Consider the following 14,419-nt stretch of genomic DNA (forward strand, 5'->3'; position numbering starts at 1 on the left):
CGACCGCCGACGACGACGCGTACCGTACGACGGACGTACGTACGTAGACGTAGTAGTAGTAGGTAGTAGTAGTAGTAGTAAGTAGTAGTGTAGGTGTGTGTGTCGTTTCGTGTCGGGGGGGGGGGGCGGAATCTATCTCGAGACTCCTGTGTTGTGACCTGTTCAAATCGTTGAGGTCAGGATATTCTGTGTTGTCGATTATCACGCCGTCTCACAGATGAGCGTTTGTTTGCTGGTCAAACTTGTTCAGCAGGGCGGGGTAGCGGGGTAGCTAATGACGGCAGCTCTGATAAACGAACAAGCATGAGAGAGAGTGATGGACTGTTGATCAGGAACTTTTGAGTGACCTTGCTTCTCTTATATATGATTTCAAGTCAAATTTCAAATCACTGCAGGTGGAGTATGAGTCAAAATATAAATCACTTTTTCTCTCAGAAGTTTATCAACGTGAACGGATCGAAGTGATAGGCGTAAAGATCAAGGCTAATAAGAGACTTTTACGTCGCACAGGAGCCTGATTAACTCAAGCAGAACGCAGACAAGCAAGACCTGGTATGACTCAATCCTTGGGTGTCCAATGTACAATACTTCAACTCTTAAAATAAAATAACGATACCCCTATCGAGCTTGCAGTGATTCACTATATCAAGTCTAAGTGCAGCTTACACTGTGAATCAAGTGAAGTTTGCGAACAGTTGTTCCAGACTTTCAGGAACGGGCTGGGCGGCTGGGCGCTGGAATAACTGAACGAATAAGAGAACCCCTGTTTATCGTGTTTTGATCAGCTCACTGAGGGGCGTGTTTCATGCCGCCAGCAGAGTGTGCTTGCAACGGGCATGCATAATAAATTGCTCGTCTGTCGTGCACGCGACACAAAGCTCTAATTTCTTTTGAGATCTTGACTCATCCTTTGATCTCAGGCTGAAACCATGATTCAAGGTTTTGGCTTCGGTTCCGTTGAGTTGAAATCTACTCACTAAACTTTAGGAATGACTCCTACTTCCTGTGTATCTGATTCCCAAGACCCACTTCTCAGGCACTTCCATAAGATGGATGGACCCTACTTACTTACAGTGGCTCTCGGCACATCAATCTTCCGCTCCCGCTTTTGGTGCCCCACTCAGGTAAACAAAATCACATCGACTGAGCCGCGTTTTTGTCTCTTTTTTTCCTTTCTTCTTCAACCTACTAGAAAAACTGAATCCTTCAAATTCACTCTGGCTTTCATTACACCATGGAGGTACTTGGAGGGGAAACTGGAGGAAAGATGAATTACCGCTGACACTTACCCTCTGTTCTGTTTGTAGCTTTTGCTACGTTGGGAGAGAGAAATTTTGACGCGGTACATACTCTTTCATATCTTTTTAGAATATGAAATCATAATTGAGGTGAGTCAGATGTGCGAGCAGATGGATGCTTCCTCACTTGTCTGGCATATATGTAGCTTCATACCTATGCTTGCGTCGTGCTACCCTCATATTCACAAAGTGACCATATAATACACCCTCAGCGAAAGATGAAGGCTGCAGTAGTACCTCCTAGAATCTGCAAACCTTTCAAAATTCAACCGAGGCATAATGCTAAGACTCTTCCCGCACTCGTTCTTCGTTTTTCGAAATTCCTGAGCGCTACCAAGCTCGACGTCTGTGTTCGAGATCAATCATGCGTTTTGCCATGACAATCTCGAAATGTTAACGTGCTGGGTCTGTATAGGGTAGGTTATTCATCACACCTCATTCTTCACGTTACTCCATCATATGATGCATTAATATGTTGGTGATGAGCTTTTTATGCTGGCCTTATTTGATATTGACTAGGTTTTTGACACTGAATACATTCCCGTTCTTTAAAGTTGCGATGCCAATGCCGCCGATCTATCTTGGCATATGCGTCAGAATAACCAACAGATAAAGGTTTCTCCTACACAAACTACACCTCCAAACTTAGCTACCATCGGGCCACCAAGCATTCTTACACGTTTCGTGTTCTACACTACTCACATGACGCCTTCTCCTTAGCGTTTCTTGCCAAAGAATCTGTTTCTTTTCTCAATAAGATATGACAACGCCAGTAGATGCTGTTGATCCTGTGCTTGCTTCTGAGCAGTTGGTTTGTTCATGATATATTCTCGGCGTGATCTTCGCCAGTCCCTCAGCTCTTTTCTATACCGAGAGCTCCCTGGAACATCCGTCGGTCTGAATATGTGGTTCGTGTCCCAAAAGAGTGCTTTGATCTCCCTGTCATGTTGTTCACCACGCTCGCGGAGCCTACCAGCATGTACTGGATGCTTCCAGTCGAGTTGGTGCACATGATACGACGGCAGATCCGAATCTGACTCACAAAGCGTTTCCGTGTTGAGTTTCTGCGTTGGTGACACGATCGTAGAGGTTCTGGGTGGCTCATCTGGGCTATTGCCTTCCTGGGAACGACGACGAGGGGGCGCGAGGATATCGGAGTCGTCGTCGCTTTCAGAGCTAGAACTAGAAGAGCCTGAGGACAAGCAGTCGTGATCGGGAGATGTAACTGGGGTTCTCGTCTTGTCAATATCTGGGTTGCTGTCAGATAGACCATTCTGTGAGCTACTATCGAGTTCTGAGCTCATCGACAATATGCTGGTACTCCTAGACTCGTGCAGCGGTGAAAGAAGCTGCTCAACAGGGAATGTTGTCAAATAGGTCGAAGGGACGGATAATTCATCATCAGAATCATCATCGTCACTGATGAAACCCTCATCACTCGGTAGAACAGAGTCCGTCAGGTCGCCGTTGAAGAAGGTTAGTGCAATGAGAGGGTCAGGGAAAGCGAAGCATGATTCTGAGCCATCATGACTGGTCATGTTAGAGTCCGGCATTTCTGCTCTCTACAGAAAGTAGTACTTCTGATGTGGGAACTTTACGAGAAAGGCCCCTTTCAAGACGAAGAGCAAAGAAATATATAGGTTATGAAACCACGAGAGACTTATGGGACACAGCAAAGAGGTATGATTTGAATTTGTGAGTTGAAGTGTTTTTTTTATTAAACTTCCATACTGAAGATGTTCAAGAAGTGTCTCCTTATATATACTTCAAAACTGTCACTTGTCACGGTAGAACATGGCTCGCGGCACTTTGACAGAACAAAAGAAGATTGTTCGTTGACCAGTGTTCTAGACTATCAACGAATCACGTTCACTCAGGACATCATCAAACTTTATGTATTAAGGGGTGCAAAAGCAAGAGGGAAGGAAATTGCTATAACTGAATGAGCGAATATTAGTGAAACCCAATATATGAACAAGAGGAGGCAAGGCAACTTAAGCTAAGCGATCAAAAGACTTAACGTAAACTTAGGCAAACTTAGACAAGACCTAGTTGACCTTTTGAATGATTATTCTTAATACCTAAGTTTAGAGTGAGAAGGTTTCTCCGAGGATAAATTCCTCAGTTGAAACGTACTATCAGGTTTAAAGAAGAGAGATCAAAGCTTATGTCAACATACTATAATACTAATCTGAAAGAGACTTGTATGTCATGGATTCTTTGGACGCCCGAGACCCATATCCTCCAAAACATCAATAACTCGTTTTCTCTTGGCCTTCCTTATTGCTAACATAGGTGCGGACCTCTCTGAACACACCAAGCTGGCTCCCTTTGGTATTGTAGCAGGCTTCTTCCCGTTGGGCGGAATGACGGATTTTCGTGTAAACGTGAATTGTCGTGTTGCGAACAGCCCCCGGCTAATATATGATGGTCTGGTATCAATACCACCACGTTGAGAAGTGTGACCCAAGTGGAGGCATGCAATCGGCCGTGAGGGTAGAATGAAGGGACCTGCTACAGCCTTGTAGGGAAAGGCGCCACGGGCTTCCAAATCTTGATCAGAACAAAGTTGGCCGAGAAAGGAGTAAAGCCAAAATGCCCAAGCCTCAAATGCAACTCCATGGCATGTGCGAGCTTCTCGAGATGCAGCATCAATATCCCACCAAGGCGTATTCTCCTTTGCAGTATCACACAGGTAGTTAAGAAGAAGTGGTGCCTGACGATCCTGAACGAATTTAACTGCACATCGCGAGTCGCTGCACAACGACACCAAGTCATTATCGATACTTGCAGCGAGGTCACGCATGTTCCTGTCCCGGGTTTCTTCTAGCGGCGCAAATAGCATGAGATAGCGCAACAGTGAGTCATCCAACCTATGTGGCGGTGCATCTGCCTGCTCCCACCCGTGTTCTTGCGCTGCCAGCTGACTGGCGTCCCACACGTCCCTTGCACCAATAACGTCGTACAGGGCAAGAGAAGGGAATTTCGACACCCATTGTAGAGATGCCTTGGATGTCGTCTCATCTCCCCATATTCGCAATACTCGAAGTAAGGGGAATGGACCTGGTTTCTCAGACCATCCCCGGACAAGACGATCTGAAATATTTGGGAACGCAGTCCGCTCTGTTGGCTGAATTATCTCGAGGACACCGAGATTAGGCATGTCCGCCAAACCTAGAAGATCATGGGTATTAAAGGTACAACCGCCAGCGATGACTATGTGTGTTATGAAGTCCGAGGGCGGTGCTGTCAGAGGTTGAGTGTAGCGGGTGAGATTGTTGCCAGGATGGCATATGTGCTGTCGAAAGCGGTACAGGCCAAGGTTTTTCTCATCTCCTTCATCCAGGAGGAGTTTGGAGAGGTACCTCCAAGCATGAAGAGACACTCCTCTACCTCAGTATCAGCATCAGTCGCAGATCTCCAGATGTTTTCCGCGCCATCCGCAGGTTGTCGTACTGACCGTGCCTCGAGATACCTCCAAACGCGCCATAGTATGGCTTTTGGCAATGACTCGAGATAGGCTATAGAGCGAATCTTGCCGAAATTATCGCCAACAACACTGATAGCTATGTCTACCAAAGATCGAGGTCCCTTTGTGCCTCGAGGCTTAAAGGAAGGGTATGGACGGCGCCGGCTCCAGTCAGCATTGCTCTCAGCCGTAAGAGCCTCTCGGGTCATGAGATACTCCGTAAACGCTGGACCAGATTCTGGGTCGAACATGACTGATTTGAATGAAATTGAGAAAGTGGCGAGGTTGAGTGAGACTGCAACTAAGGGGAGGCAGGAAAACTTGGTATATTCTGTCTGAGTGATAAAAAGACTCAGGTAAGTCTGCGTATATCTTAGTAAGCCTCTAGACCAGTTTATTTTGACACCCTGGTTTAATGTTAGAGGTTTTCTTTCTCCCTGAGGTGCGTTTCACTACCTCTGTAACACCGACAAGAACTTACCTGTACTGAAGGAGCCGACTTTGCGCATGATAATAAACCAAAGAAAAATAATCAAGTATGATAGATGTGGCCTCTCATTGGGTTATATTGAATTTTTTATATTGTTTGTCGCTTGAAATCCTTTAATTGTTCTCCCTTGCGGAAACACCGTCTCAACAAGCCTATTGTTTTTTTCCATGCATCAACGGGAACAAGCGAAACCGCTCAGACGGTGGCTTACAACGACCGCCCTCTGATGCAATGGCTTCAAGCCATTAGACCCTCTTTCCAATCCGCGAGCTTGTCATCTCAAAGCCGGGTAATCCTTCTTCAAAATACTTTTCTCATGACCGTGCGCTATGGTATCCAATCGTAATATCATTCCCTCTCTTTTATTTGCGTCATCTATAGCATGGGCTTGAGATCCTCGGCGACGTGGAAGGGAGCCTCTGTCTTGCTCTTGACCTCGTCAACTGTGACACCATCTGCGATCTCGATAAGGGTAAGGCCGTTGGCGAAGTCCACATCGAACACACCCTAGGATGAGAGTCAGTATATCATTCATCAACTGATGACATGAAGAAGATTTGGGGAAGCTCACCAGCTCAGTAATGATTCTCGACACACAAGCACGTCCAGTCAGGGGGAACGCACACTGCTTGACAATCTTGGGGTTGCCCTTCTTGTCTGTGTGCTCCATTGTCACGACAACCTTAGTCTCACTGGGGTTGCTGACAAGATCCATGGCACCACCGAAGCCCTTGACCTTTCCGGGAAGCATCCAGTTAGCAAGATCGCCAGTGGCGCTGACCTGCATAGCTCCAAGGATGGTGAGGTTGATACGGCCGCTGCGAATCATACCAAAGCTCTCCTCGCTGCCAAAGACAGCAGCACCGGGCTTGAGAGTAACGGTCTCCTTGCCAGCGTTGATCAGGTCAGCATCCTCCTGGCCCTTTTGAGGATAGGGACCTAAGCCAAGGATACCGTTCTCAGACTGGAGCTGAACCTCAACCTCAGGACCGACAAAGCCAGGGGCAAGCATAGGCATACCGATGCCCAGGTTAGCGTACATGCCGTTCTTGAACTCCTTAGCAGCACGACGAACGATGCGCTCACGCTTGGCAGCTGTGTCACCAGAGCCGAGGGCCTTGGTAGCCTCGGGGTCGTTGGGGTCCTTAACCCAGGTGTACTTCTCGATCGACTTCTCCTCGGTGCTCTGAATGACGCGCTTGACGTAGATACCGGGCAGGTGGACAGCCTCAGGAGGAATCTCGCCAGGCTCAACGATGTGCTCAGCTTCGACAATGGTCATCTTGGCGTTGCGACCCATGGCGCCGTTGAAGTTGTGGGCAGCGAGGCGGAATTGGCAGTTACCAAGCTTGTCAGCCTTGTAGGCCTTGACGAAGGCATAGTCACCATCAATGCTCTCCTCAAGAAGGTAAGACTTTCCCTTAAACACCTTGACGTCCTTGGGGTAAGAGTAGACATCAGGAGAACCATCAGCCTTGTTGCGCAGAGGAAGATCACCGGTCTGAACAACTGTGCCAAAGGCAGCAGGGGTGTAAAAGGCGGGCACACCCTTACCACCAGCGGCGCATCGCTCAGCGAGAGTTCCCTGAGGGGTCAGCTCAAGCTCGACCTCACCAGTGAGGTACATCTTTTCAAAGGTCTTGTTCTCGCCAATGTAGCTAGCAATCATCTTGCGGATTTGCTTAGTCTTGAGAAGTCTACCAAGACCAAAGTTGTCGGTACCAGCATTGTTGGACACGGCTGTGAGACCCTTGATTTCAGGCTTCTCGAGAACCTCGTTAATAAGTGAGTCAGGAACACCACAGAGACCGAAACCACCGCAGAGGAGGGTTGTGTTAGGCTTCATGTCCTTGAGAGCTTCCTTGGCAGAGGGGAAGACCTTGTTGATCTCGGCGCGGCGAGCGGTTGCCGAGAAGGATCGTGCGAGGACGGCATTAGGCTTGACAATTGTCAGTATATAGCGGAGATGTGCATTGAGCTGCCCAAGAGACCTACGTTTGTGGGATTGCGAGCAAAGGCTCGGAGGGTCCGTAACCGGAAAGCTGAGGAAGACATGATGTCTGTGTTTGGAGAGGACGGATGAGTAGGTCGGGAATAGCTTCAGTATCGACAACCCTGCTGTCGGTTAGGAGAGTAGCTATGGTATATGCTTATTTGTACGATCAATTGAGCTTCATGCGCCAGGGCTCTTTCTTCCAGAGACAGATCAGAGAGCAAGAATTCTAAGAAGAGGTGTTATGAGGGAGAACTTGAGCCGACAATGACGATAGAAGTCGACGGGCCGTTGGCGGGGGATATCCGTTTATTAAGGCCGGCTCTGGCCGTAAATCGACCTCCGTCTAAGCTCGAATACAATTCCGCGACCAAAGTTCGGAAGCGATAATCGGCATTCGGTATGATACCAAAACAGCATTTACAGGAACATTTAGGCGGGTCACCCTCATAAGCTCTCCTCTAACGGCTGCCGGGTGGTCCCCGTACAAGAGAACCTTCACCTCTGACCGGAAGCGAAGTGGAGGATCTCCCCGATCTCTGCATGTGGAGACCGAGGATAAAGTGATCATGAGTGGCAGGACAGCGAGAACAGCGGGGGCCCAAGTCCGGGGCAGGGCAGTCTGGCGCTGTAATTTAGTGGGCGGGTAATGGGTTTTCCGAACCTCACGGCTATTCGTTTCGGGAGTTGACTTGTCATGACGGAACAGTGCTTCTCATGACAGCCAAACAGGCCGGGTTTTCACCTCGACGAGCTAGCTTTGTTAGGAAAACTTGCTGATTCTTGGAGAGGAACATCTCGGGGTTCAGCCACCGTTTTATTCATTGGTGATTATGTGTATTAGTAGCAATTGTTGTGACTACTGAGCGTATCCTAGATTTCCGACCCGGTTGCTTTCCGATCCGAGGTCGGCTATGGACTCTAATTCACTTCCAAGTTAGTTACTAAATACTAAGGTGAGCGAGCTAGAAGCATGGGGTTATCAACACTCCCTCCCTTCTTCTTCTTCTTCTTCTTCTCAGCAACAAAACGCCAAGTATCCATGATATTTCGGACGCAAACTCCAAACTCCAAATGCCATCATTAGCTCTATAAGCAAATCGTGGCAGTTCCCTAAAACATTGGATGCTCGCATGAGCGGAAGAATGAAAATGAACCACCGGGTATTCCTTTATCCTCCACAATAACCATTTCCAATTCAACTCGATAATCCACATTACATAGCAGTAGTGGCATTCTCTGGGTGAAGAGATACCAGCCCGATCAAGTTTCCCTCAGGGTCAACAAACTCTCCAATATCCATGATGCATTGTCGAACGCCGTATCGCAGGTGCTTGATCTCGCCGTAGTTATTTTCGATCAACGTCTCGGCAATACTAAGATCAGCCACTCGGATGTGGCATGCTGGTGTTACACCACGTGCCATGGCTACCTGTCGCTTGTATTCGAGCTGAGCACGGCTGTCTCCCGTGTCTCTCACTTGCATCAAAGCTCCTGTGATGCGAGATCCTCCGCTCTGGCTTGAGTTGAAGAAGTTCATGGGCTGTACGTCAAAGTGTGAAGATCCCCATTGCCTCATATATAGGTCGTCAGACTGTTGGGCGTTCACATCCCCAAAGAACCTCCAGCCGAAGCAACGCGAGTAAAAGTTTACCGCTCTGTCTAAGTCGAAGCAGTACAGGAGGAGAAAGTCGGGAGTTCCTCCCATGCAAGACATATCCGATCTCTCGCTTCCACATGTTTCGGTTTGAGGCAGCGAAGAAGGCAGCAAGTCGTTGTCGTTTGCAATTCTTGGAGAAGCAGAGGTACCAAGGGACATATTCTTGGCTGCATTTATGGGCAGCGAGAACGTTGAGGCAAAAGCTGGCGGCGTGGGCATCTCGGCTGTGGGTGTGTTGAGAGCATCATAGCCTAGTGAGGGTACCGGCGATGGTGTTCTTCGATCTGTGTCAAGGTCCATGGCTGATGAGGAAAGCGTGAGAGATGGTCTTGGTTTTGTGTATGACTCCATTTTGACAAGTGGAAGTAGTTTTTTTTTTTTTTTTTTGGATTACACTGGCTTGCTGATCTTCACGGACAGAAGTGTCAAGTAATTCAGGCAAGGTTCAGTAGTATGATGAGAAGCGTGACGCGCCGCGAGGCAACAGTCTAACAAAAGGAGAAATACCCGTCGTGACTTAGAGACTAGGCCAGTGGACAGAAACCGCAGCTATCAGAGTTGTTCAACAATCAGATACATGGTTTGCATGAGCAAGCCATAAACTGATGGACAGGGTTACCTTGTTCTTATAGCCACCTGTTGATGAACAAAAGGCAATTTCCGAGAACTCCAACGCAAACTCTCCTTACATGCTGCGTGCCTTCAACTGCATTAAACACCACAAAAGCAATGATTCGAGACTGGAAGCACGGAACCTGGCGTGGGTGCCATCTGGGGCTTGCCAGGCCAACTCAGGCTAAGTGGTATGGAGGTTAAGGCAAGGAGAAGGCAAGACACTCAAACACAACAAAACAAACACACGACAGTGTTACGTCAAAGACCAATCGTTTAGGTCCAAAAGACTAAAGACGTCAAGGGCGGAAGAAACCTGCAGCGACTAGGTCGCTTTGCAAGTAGGGGTTCTCATTCTGGAAGGCTAATGCATGGACGAGCAGAGCTACTGTAGGCGCTGCATTGTTGGTCTCTCGGTCTGGCTGGTGTCTATCACCATAAACATAAACAAGCGTGTGTCTCGAGCTGAGCTGAAGTTGTGGTTGAATTTCAGGGCCTTGACTCCATTTGGTCAGTATAACTTTTATACTGGAATGGTAAACAACCCGAAATCCCACGCCTTCGCGGGTCATGTCATCAAACAGTTGTCTCAGAAGAGTGCCTTTCTTAATTTACACACATAGTTGAAAGTGGTTAACCAACATGAATCCTCACATGTCTCAGCTTCGAACTGATGGCTTGACGATCACGATCGTGAAGGTGAAAGATGGGGGGCGGGGCCAGAAAAGAGAAGGGCGAGAGAGTTGGTTGGTATCACGTATCAGAGTGGACTGGCCTGAGCGTTCTGCAAGGCGTGGTCTATCTGGCGGGTATAATTAAGCAAGGAGTTGTTTGGGTGTAATCGCCTGAACGGTTGGAAATATGCTTTACAGTAGTAGCTGCATAATTTATGTGCAGGGAAGATATGGCGTGAGTTTCTCAAAAGGAGAATACGCAACGATCTAACCGAAGGAAAGGAGAGGTACGTTTGTGAGAAGGGAACAGACGATGATTGTATTGACGCAAATCAATGACGCTCGGATCCGAGAGTCCAGGATCCGATTGAGAATGCCTGGTTAGAGGCGGTAGTACGTACCGTTTCCGATAAGCTCCTTATCGCCCCGCAGATCCTGGCTTCAGAAAAAAATTACAGCATGAGCGCGGACCAAAGTCAATAGTGGCAGCTTCAACACCAACGGACCTCGAATTTGTTGATAATCGCCGTCCACCATCTGGCGCATAATTAAACCGCCATGGAGTCTAGTTCAAAGCGCCGGAAGCTAGACCACTCTGGATCTGGTCTAAGACACGATGCTCTCATTGATTTTGAGGCTCGCAGCTCTGCCAGAGTCTCAACCGCTAGCACTTTTGTCCTCCAAACGGACGAGCTGCTCAAGGAGGCAAAGCTTGACTATGGAAAGGCATTGAAGGATGTTGATGCAAATCTTCACCGACTGAAGGAAGCCATTGACACTGCGACTCCCCACAGACCCGAGCCTGTTCGTACTATGCGCAAAGTCGCCGATCTTGACGACTAACATATTTTCTAGATCACCGAAGTCACGAGCCGCTTTGAGAAAAAGCATCGCATAGTTATTCCTTATCCCGATCCGAAGCCTGCTATAGATGCTTCCTACAAGCTTTCTTTTGAGAAACCAGCTTCATACAATGTCGTTGGTAGCTATGTCGCCAAGACCATGACCAAGTCCCAGGTGCAATTTGGCATCGATATGGTAGTTCAGATGCCCAAGACCATGTTCCAGGAGAAGGACTTTACAAGCATGCGATATTTTTACCGCCGAGCATATTACATCGCCTACGTCGCCGCCAGCGTCAAGAAAGAGTTGGGAGACTCGATGGGTATCGGCTTTGAATACCTGAACGAGAATCCACTTCTGCCTGTACTTGCACTTCGACCCAAGTCCGAGGAGGATCAGACCGACGCCAAGGACGCCAATGGGAAAGCTTCCAAGAAGAAGGCGAAGGTTGCGAAATCCCCGTATACTATTCGACTCATCCCTTGCGCTCCTGATGGCCTTTTCCCCAAGTCAAAACTACTTCCTAGCTCTAACAACAACCGAAGTGGAGAGTCCGACGACAAAAAGACCCAGACCGGAACGCCTTTCTATAACTCTACTTTGAAAGCTGAGGAGACGTTCATCTCTTACCTGCGTGTTCTTACGCATGCCAAGAACGAGTGCCCTGCCCTGACTGATGCCTGTGTATTGGGAAGAATCTGGCTGCAGCAGAGGGGTTTCGGGAGTTCCATTTCGCAAGGCGGATTCGGTCACTTCGAGTGGTCTGTCATGATTGCTCTCTTGCTTCAAATGGGTGGGCGGAATGGACAGGCAGCGCTTTCAAACTCTCTTAGCAGCACTGAACTTTTCAAAGCTGCTGTTCAGTTCCTTTCGGCCACTGATTTCAACAAGAAGCCTTTCATTTTCGGATCCTCGAAGATAAGTGCCGACTCTGTCCGAGAAGCTGGCCCTGTCATGTATGACCCGATTCGAGAGCTCAACGTGTTGTCAAAGATGAGTCCCTGGTCTGCGAATCTACTTCAAATGCACGCCAAGTCTACCACCGACCTCCTCGCTGACGAAGCTGCCGACAAGTTCGACCCGACATTTATTGTCAGGTCTGATGCTCCCCTCCAGACATTCGATGCTATCTTTGAGATCAAGAGCAAGAATATTGTCAAGTCCAGTAGCTCTACTGACTGCAGAGGACCTGCATGGGACTTTAGCCTAGAAGCACACAGGGTACTTGCAAAGGCCTACGGCAATCGTGCCCATCTCGTGCATTTTCAATTGCCTACTAGAGCTGGGTGGTCGTTGGGCTCCGCGCCAAGTTCAAGTTCTGATAAGCTTCAATTTAGTGTCATGTTCGAATTCGCCCAGATGTCCAGACAGATGGAGCATGGTCCCGCAGCAGAAGAACAAAAAGAAGCTGCCAAGTTCCGACAATTCTGGGGCGAGAAGGCCGAGCTGCGTCGTTTCAAGGATGGCAGTATCCTTGAATGCGTTGAGTGGTCAAGCAAAGTTCCATTCCAGATCTGCGAGGAAATCGCAGCGTACACCTTGAAACGACACTTGAAGATTGCCAGCGAAGATATCATAGCTTTTGGAGCTGGCTTTTCTAACATTGTCACCTTCTCTCATCTGGATAAGGAGGCTTTCGATGCTGCTCGAAGGGCGTTCCAGACCCTCGAATACGATATCCGAAATCTTGAAGAGTTGCCACTGCAGATTAGACAGCTTTCACCGGTTTCACCAGCCGTTAGATATGCTTCAGTTGATGCCCCAAGCCCAGGCTTCCACAGAGGTACTATTGAGCCTATAGATGTGAACCTCTATTTCGAGGCGTCGAATCGATGGCCTGAGAACCTAGTGGCCATTCAAGAGACCAAGATTGAGTTTTTGCTGGACTTTGACAGGCGTCTCACGGCCGCGAAAGAAAACATTACAACCTACCTTGGCCGGGATAATAAGGAGATTGGTATCGAGAACTTAGCGTATCTCGATATTATCTACGAATCTGGCGCGGCATTCCGGTTGAGAATCCATGCAGACTTGGAAGATACCCTCCTTGAGCGCCAAATCAAGAACAAAACGCTTGATGCTCACATTCGAGAAGAGTCGGAAGCAGTACTTGCTAGGACCAATTGGTTCTTTGCTACCCTACCACTTCATACACAGACTATCTCAACTTTTTGCACACGCCTTCATCCTCTATCACAGACCATCCGCTTGGTAAAAAACTGGTTCAACTCTCACAAGCTTTCAAGCCACATCAGCGAGGAGCTTATTGAGCTCTTCGTTCTACATGTGTTCTTGCAACCATACCCATGGAGGGCCCCCACGAGTGCCTCAACAGGTTTCTTACGCACCCTGACATTCCTGTCGCGCTGGGATTGGCGTGATGAGCCTCTGATTGTCGACTCTGCAGAGGAGCTGACTGACGACGATCGCCATAACATTCGCAAAGAGCTTGAGTCTCGGCGCAAAAAGGACCCCAACATGAACCACACAGTCATGTTTGTTGCCACCTCCAATGACACTTCTGGTCTCGCTTATACCCGCAGTGGACCTTCTAAGCTCATCGCTTCACGCATGACCCGACTGGCCAAGGCTGCATGTAAGCTTGTGAAGGACAGCGGATACCGTATTGATGCTACTGAGCTTTTCGAAACTTCTCTTGAAGACTACGATGTCCTTTTCCATCTATCTCGAAAAGCTATTCGCTCAATACTTCGAGAGGCTGCTTCTGACCCATCAGCCCGCCGTCATTCCCAATTCAAGAACCTCGATGATCGCACGGGTCGCGCACCGCTCCCCATCCGTGCTCATCCTGTCGACGTATTGATGGAGGAGCTACAGCGTGTATACGACGACTCACTTGTATTCTTCCGGGGAACCAACAACAGCGACGAGGACGATGCTGTGATAGGGGCGATCTGGAACCCGAAGCTTCAGCAGCAGAAGTTCCGAGCTGGTCTTCCTTATAATTTCCACAAGGTCACCGACGAGGATGGAGATGTAGTCGTGGTGAACCGTAAGGCAGTATTGTCAGAGATTGCCAGGATTGGTGGCGATATGATTAGAAAGATCGAGGAAGTCGAGGAAAGCTGAGACCTCGTCCGAGAGGCGGAGACATATTGGAAAATACCCAAGCATATAGATCAAGATACAGACTGAGGCTTTATCTTGAGAAACGATTTTAAAAGTTTAATTTATATCAGGCGTCGAGTTAACTTGACATTTAGAGGTAGCTATATTGTTATGGAGCAAATGGAATCTGATTGAGAATTTACAAGATCGATGAATCGTTTTGGTGGGATGAGGATTAAAAAAGATACGTACTTCATTTAATTGCCAGCAGTGGAAACAGCTTTACGCGAAAGGGCGCGTCTTGACGCGTT

At 48.3% G+C, this 14,419-nt stretch overlaps 5 protein-coding genes across 5 annotated transcripts; 1 reads left to right on the plus strand and 4 right to left on the minus strand.

Annotated features, from left to right (window-relative positions):
* Positions 1–2,014: 2,014 nt before the first annotated feature.
* FPRO_06290 (uncharacterized protein) lies at positions 2,015–2,851 on the minus strand (the record flags this gene model as incomplete). The annotated part of the gene is made up of 1 exon (XM_031228812.1): positions 2,015–2,851. The coding sequence occupies one exon, from the start codon at positions 2,849–2,851 to the stop codon at positions 2,015–2,017; it is 837 nt and encodes a 278-aa protein (XP_031079112.1).
* Positions 2,852–3,507: 656 nt separating this feature from the next.
* FPRO_06289 (uncharacterized protein) lies at positions 3,508–5,018 on the minus strand (the record flags this gene model as incomplete). Its single annotated transcript, XM_031228813.1, has 2 exons — positions 3,508–4,687; positions 4,759–5,018. The coding sequence occupies 2 exons, from the start codon at positions 5,016–5,018 to the stop codon at positions 3,508–3,510; spliced, it is 1,440 nt and encodes a 479-aa protein (XP_031079113.1).
* A 614-nt stretch (positions 5,019–5,632) lies between these two features.
* On the minus strand, positions 5,633–7,312 carry FPRO_06288 (putative succinyl-CoA:3-ketoacid-coenzyme A transferase, mitochondrial precursor; the record flags this gene model as incomplete). The annotated part of the gene is made up of 3 exons (XM_031228814.1): positions 5,633–5,764; positions 5,829–7,196; positions 7,253–7,312. 3 exons carry the CDS (start codon positions 7,310–7,312, stop codon positions 5,633–5,635), a joined length of 1,560 nt encoding a protein of 519 aa, XP_031079114.1.
* Positions 7,313–8,466: 1,154 nt separating this feature from the next.
* On the minus strand, positions 8,467–9,261 carry FPRO_06287 (uncharacterized protein; the record flags this gene model as incomplete). Its single annotated transcript, XM_031228815.1, has 1 exon — positions 8,467–9,261. The coding sequence occupies one exon, from the start codon at positions 9,259–9,261 to the stop codon at positions 8,467–8,469; it is 795 nt and encodes a 264-aa protein (XP_031079115.1).
* A 1,493-nt stretch (positions 9,262–10,754) lies between these two features.
* Positions 10,755–14,129, plus strand: FPRO_06286 (uncharacterized protein; the record flags this gene model as incomplete). Its single annotated transcript, XM_031228818.1, has 2 exons — positions 10,755–11,000; positions 11,052–14,129. 2 exons carry the CDS (start codon positions 10,755–10,757, stop codon positions 14,127–14,129), a joined length of 3,324 nt encoding a protein of 1,107 aa, XP_031079116.1.
* Between the last annotated feature and the right edge of the window lie 290 nt (positions 14,130–14,419).

The sequence above is a fragment of the Fusarium proliferatum genome, assembly GCF_900067095.1.
Source record: "Fusarium proliferatum ET1 genome assembly, contig: FPRO_scaffold003, whole genome shotgun sequence".
Taxonomy (NCBI): Eukaryota; Fungi; Ascomycota; class Sordariomycetes; order Hypocreales; family Nectriaceae; genus Fusarium; species Fusarium proliferatum.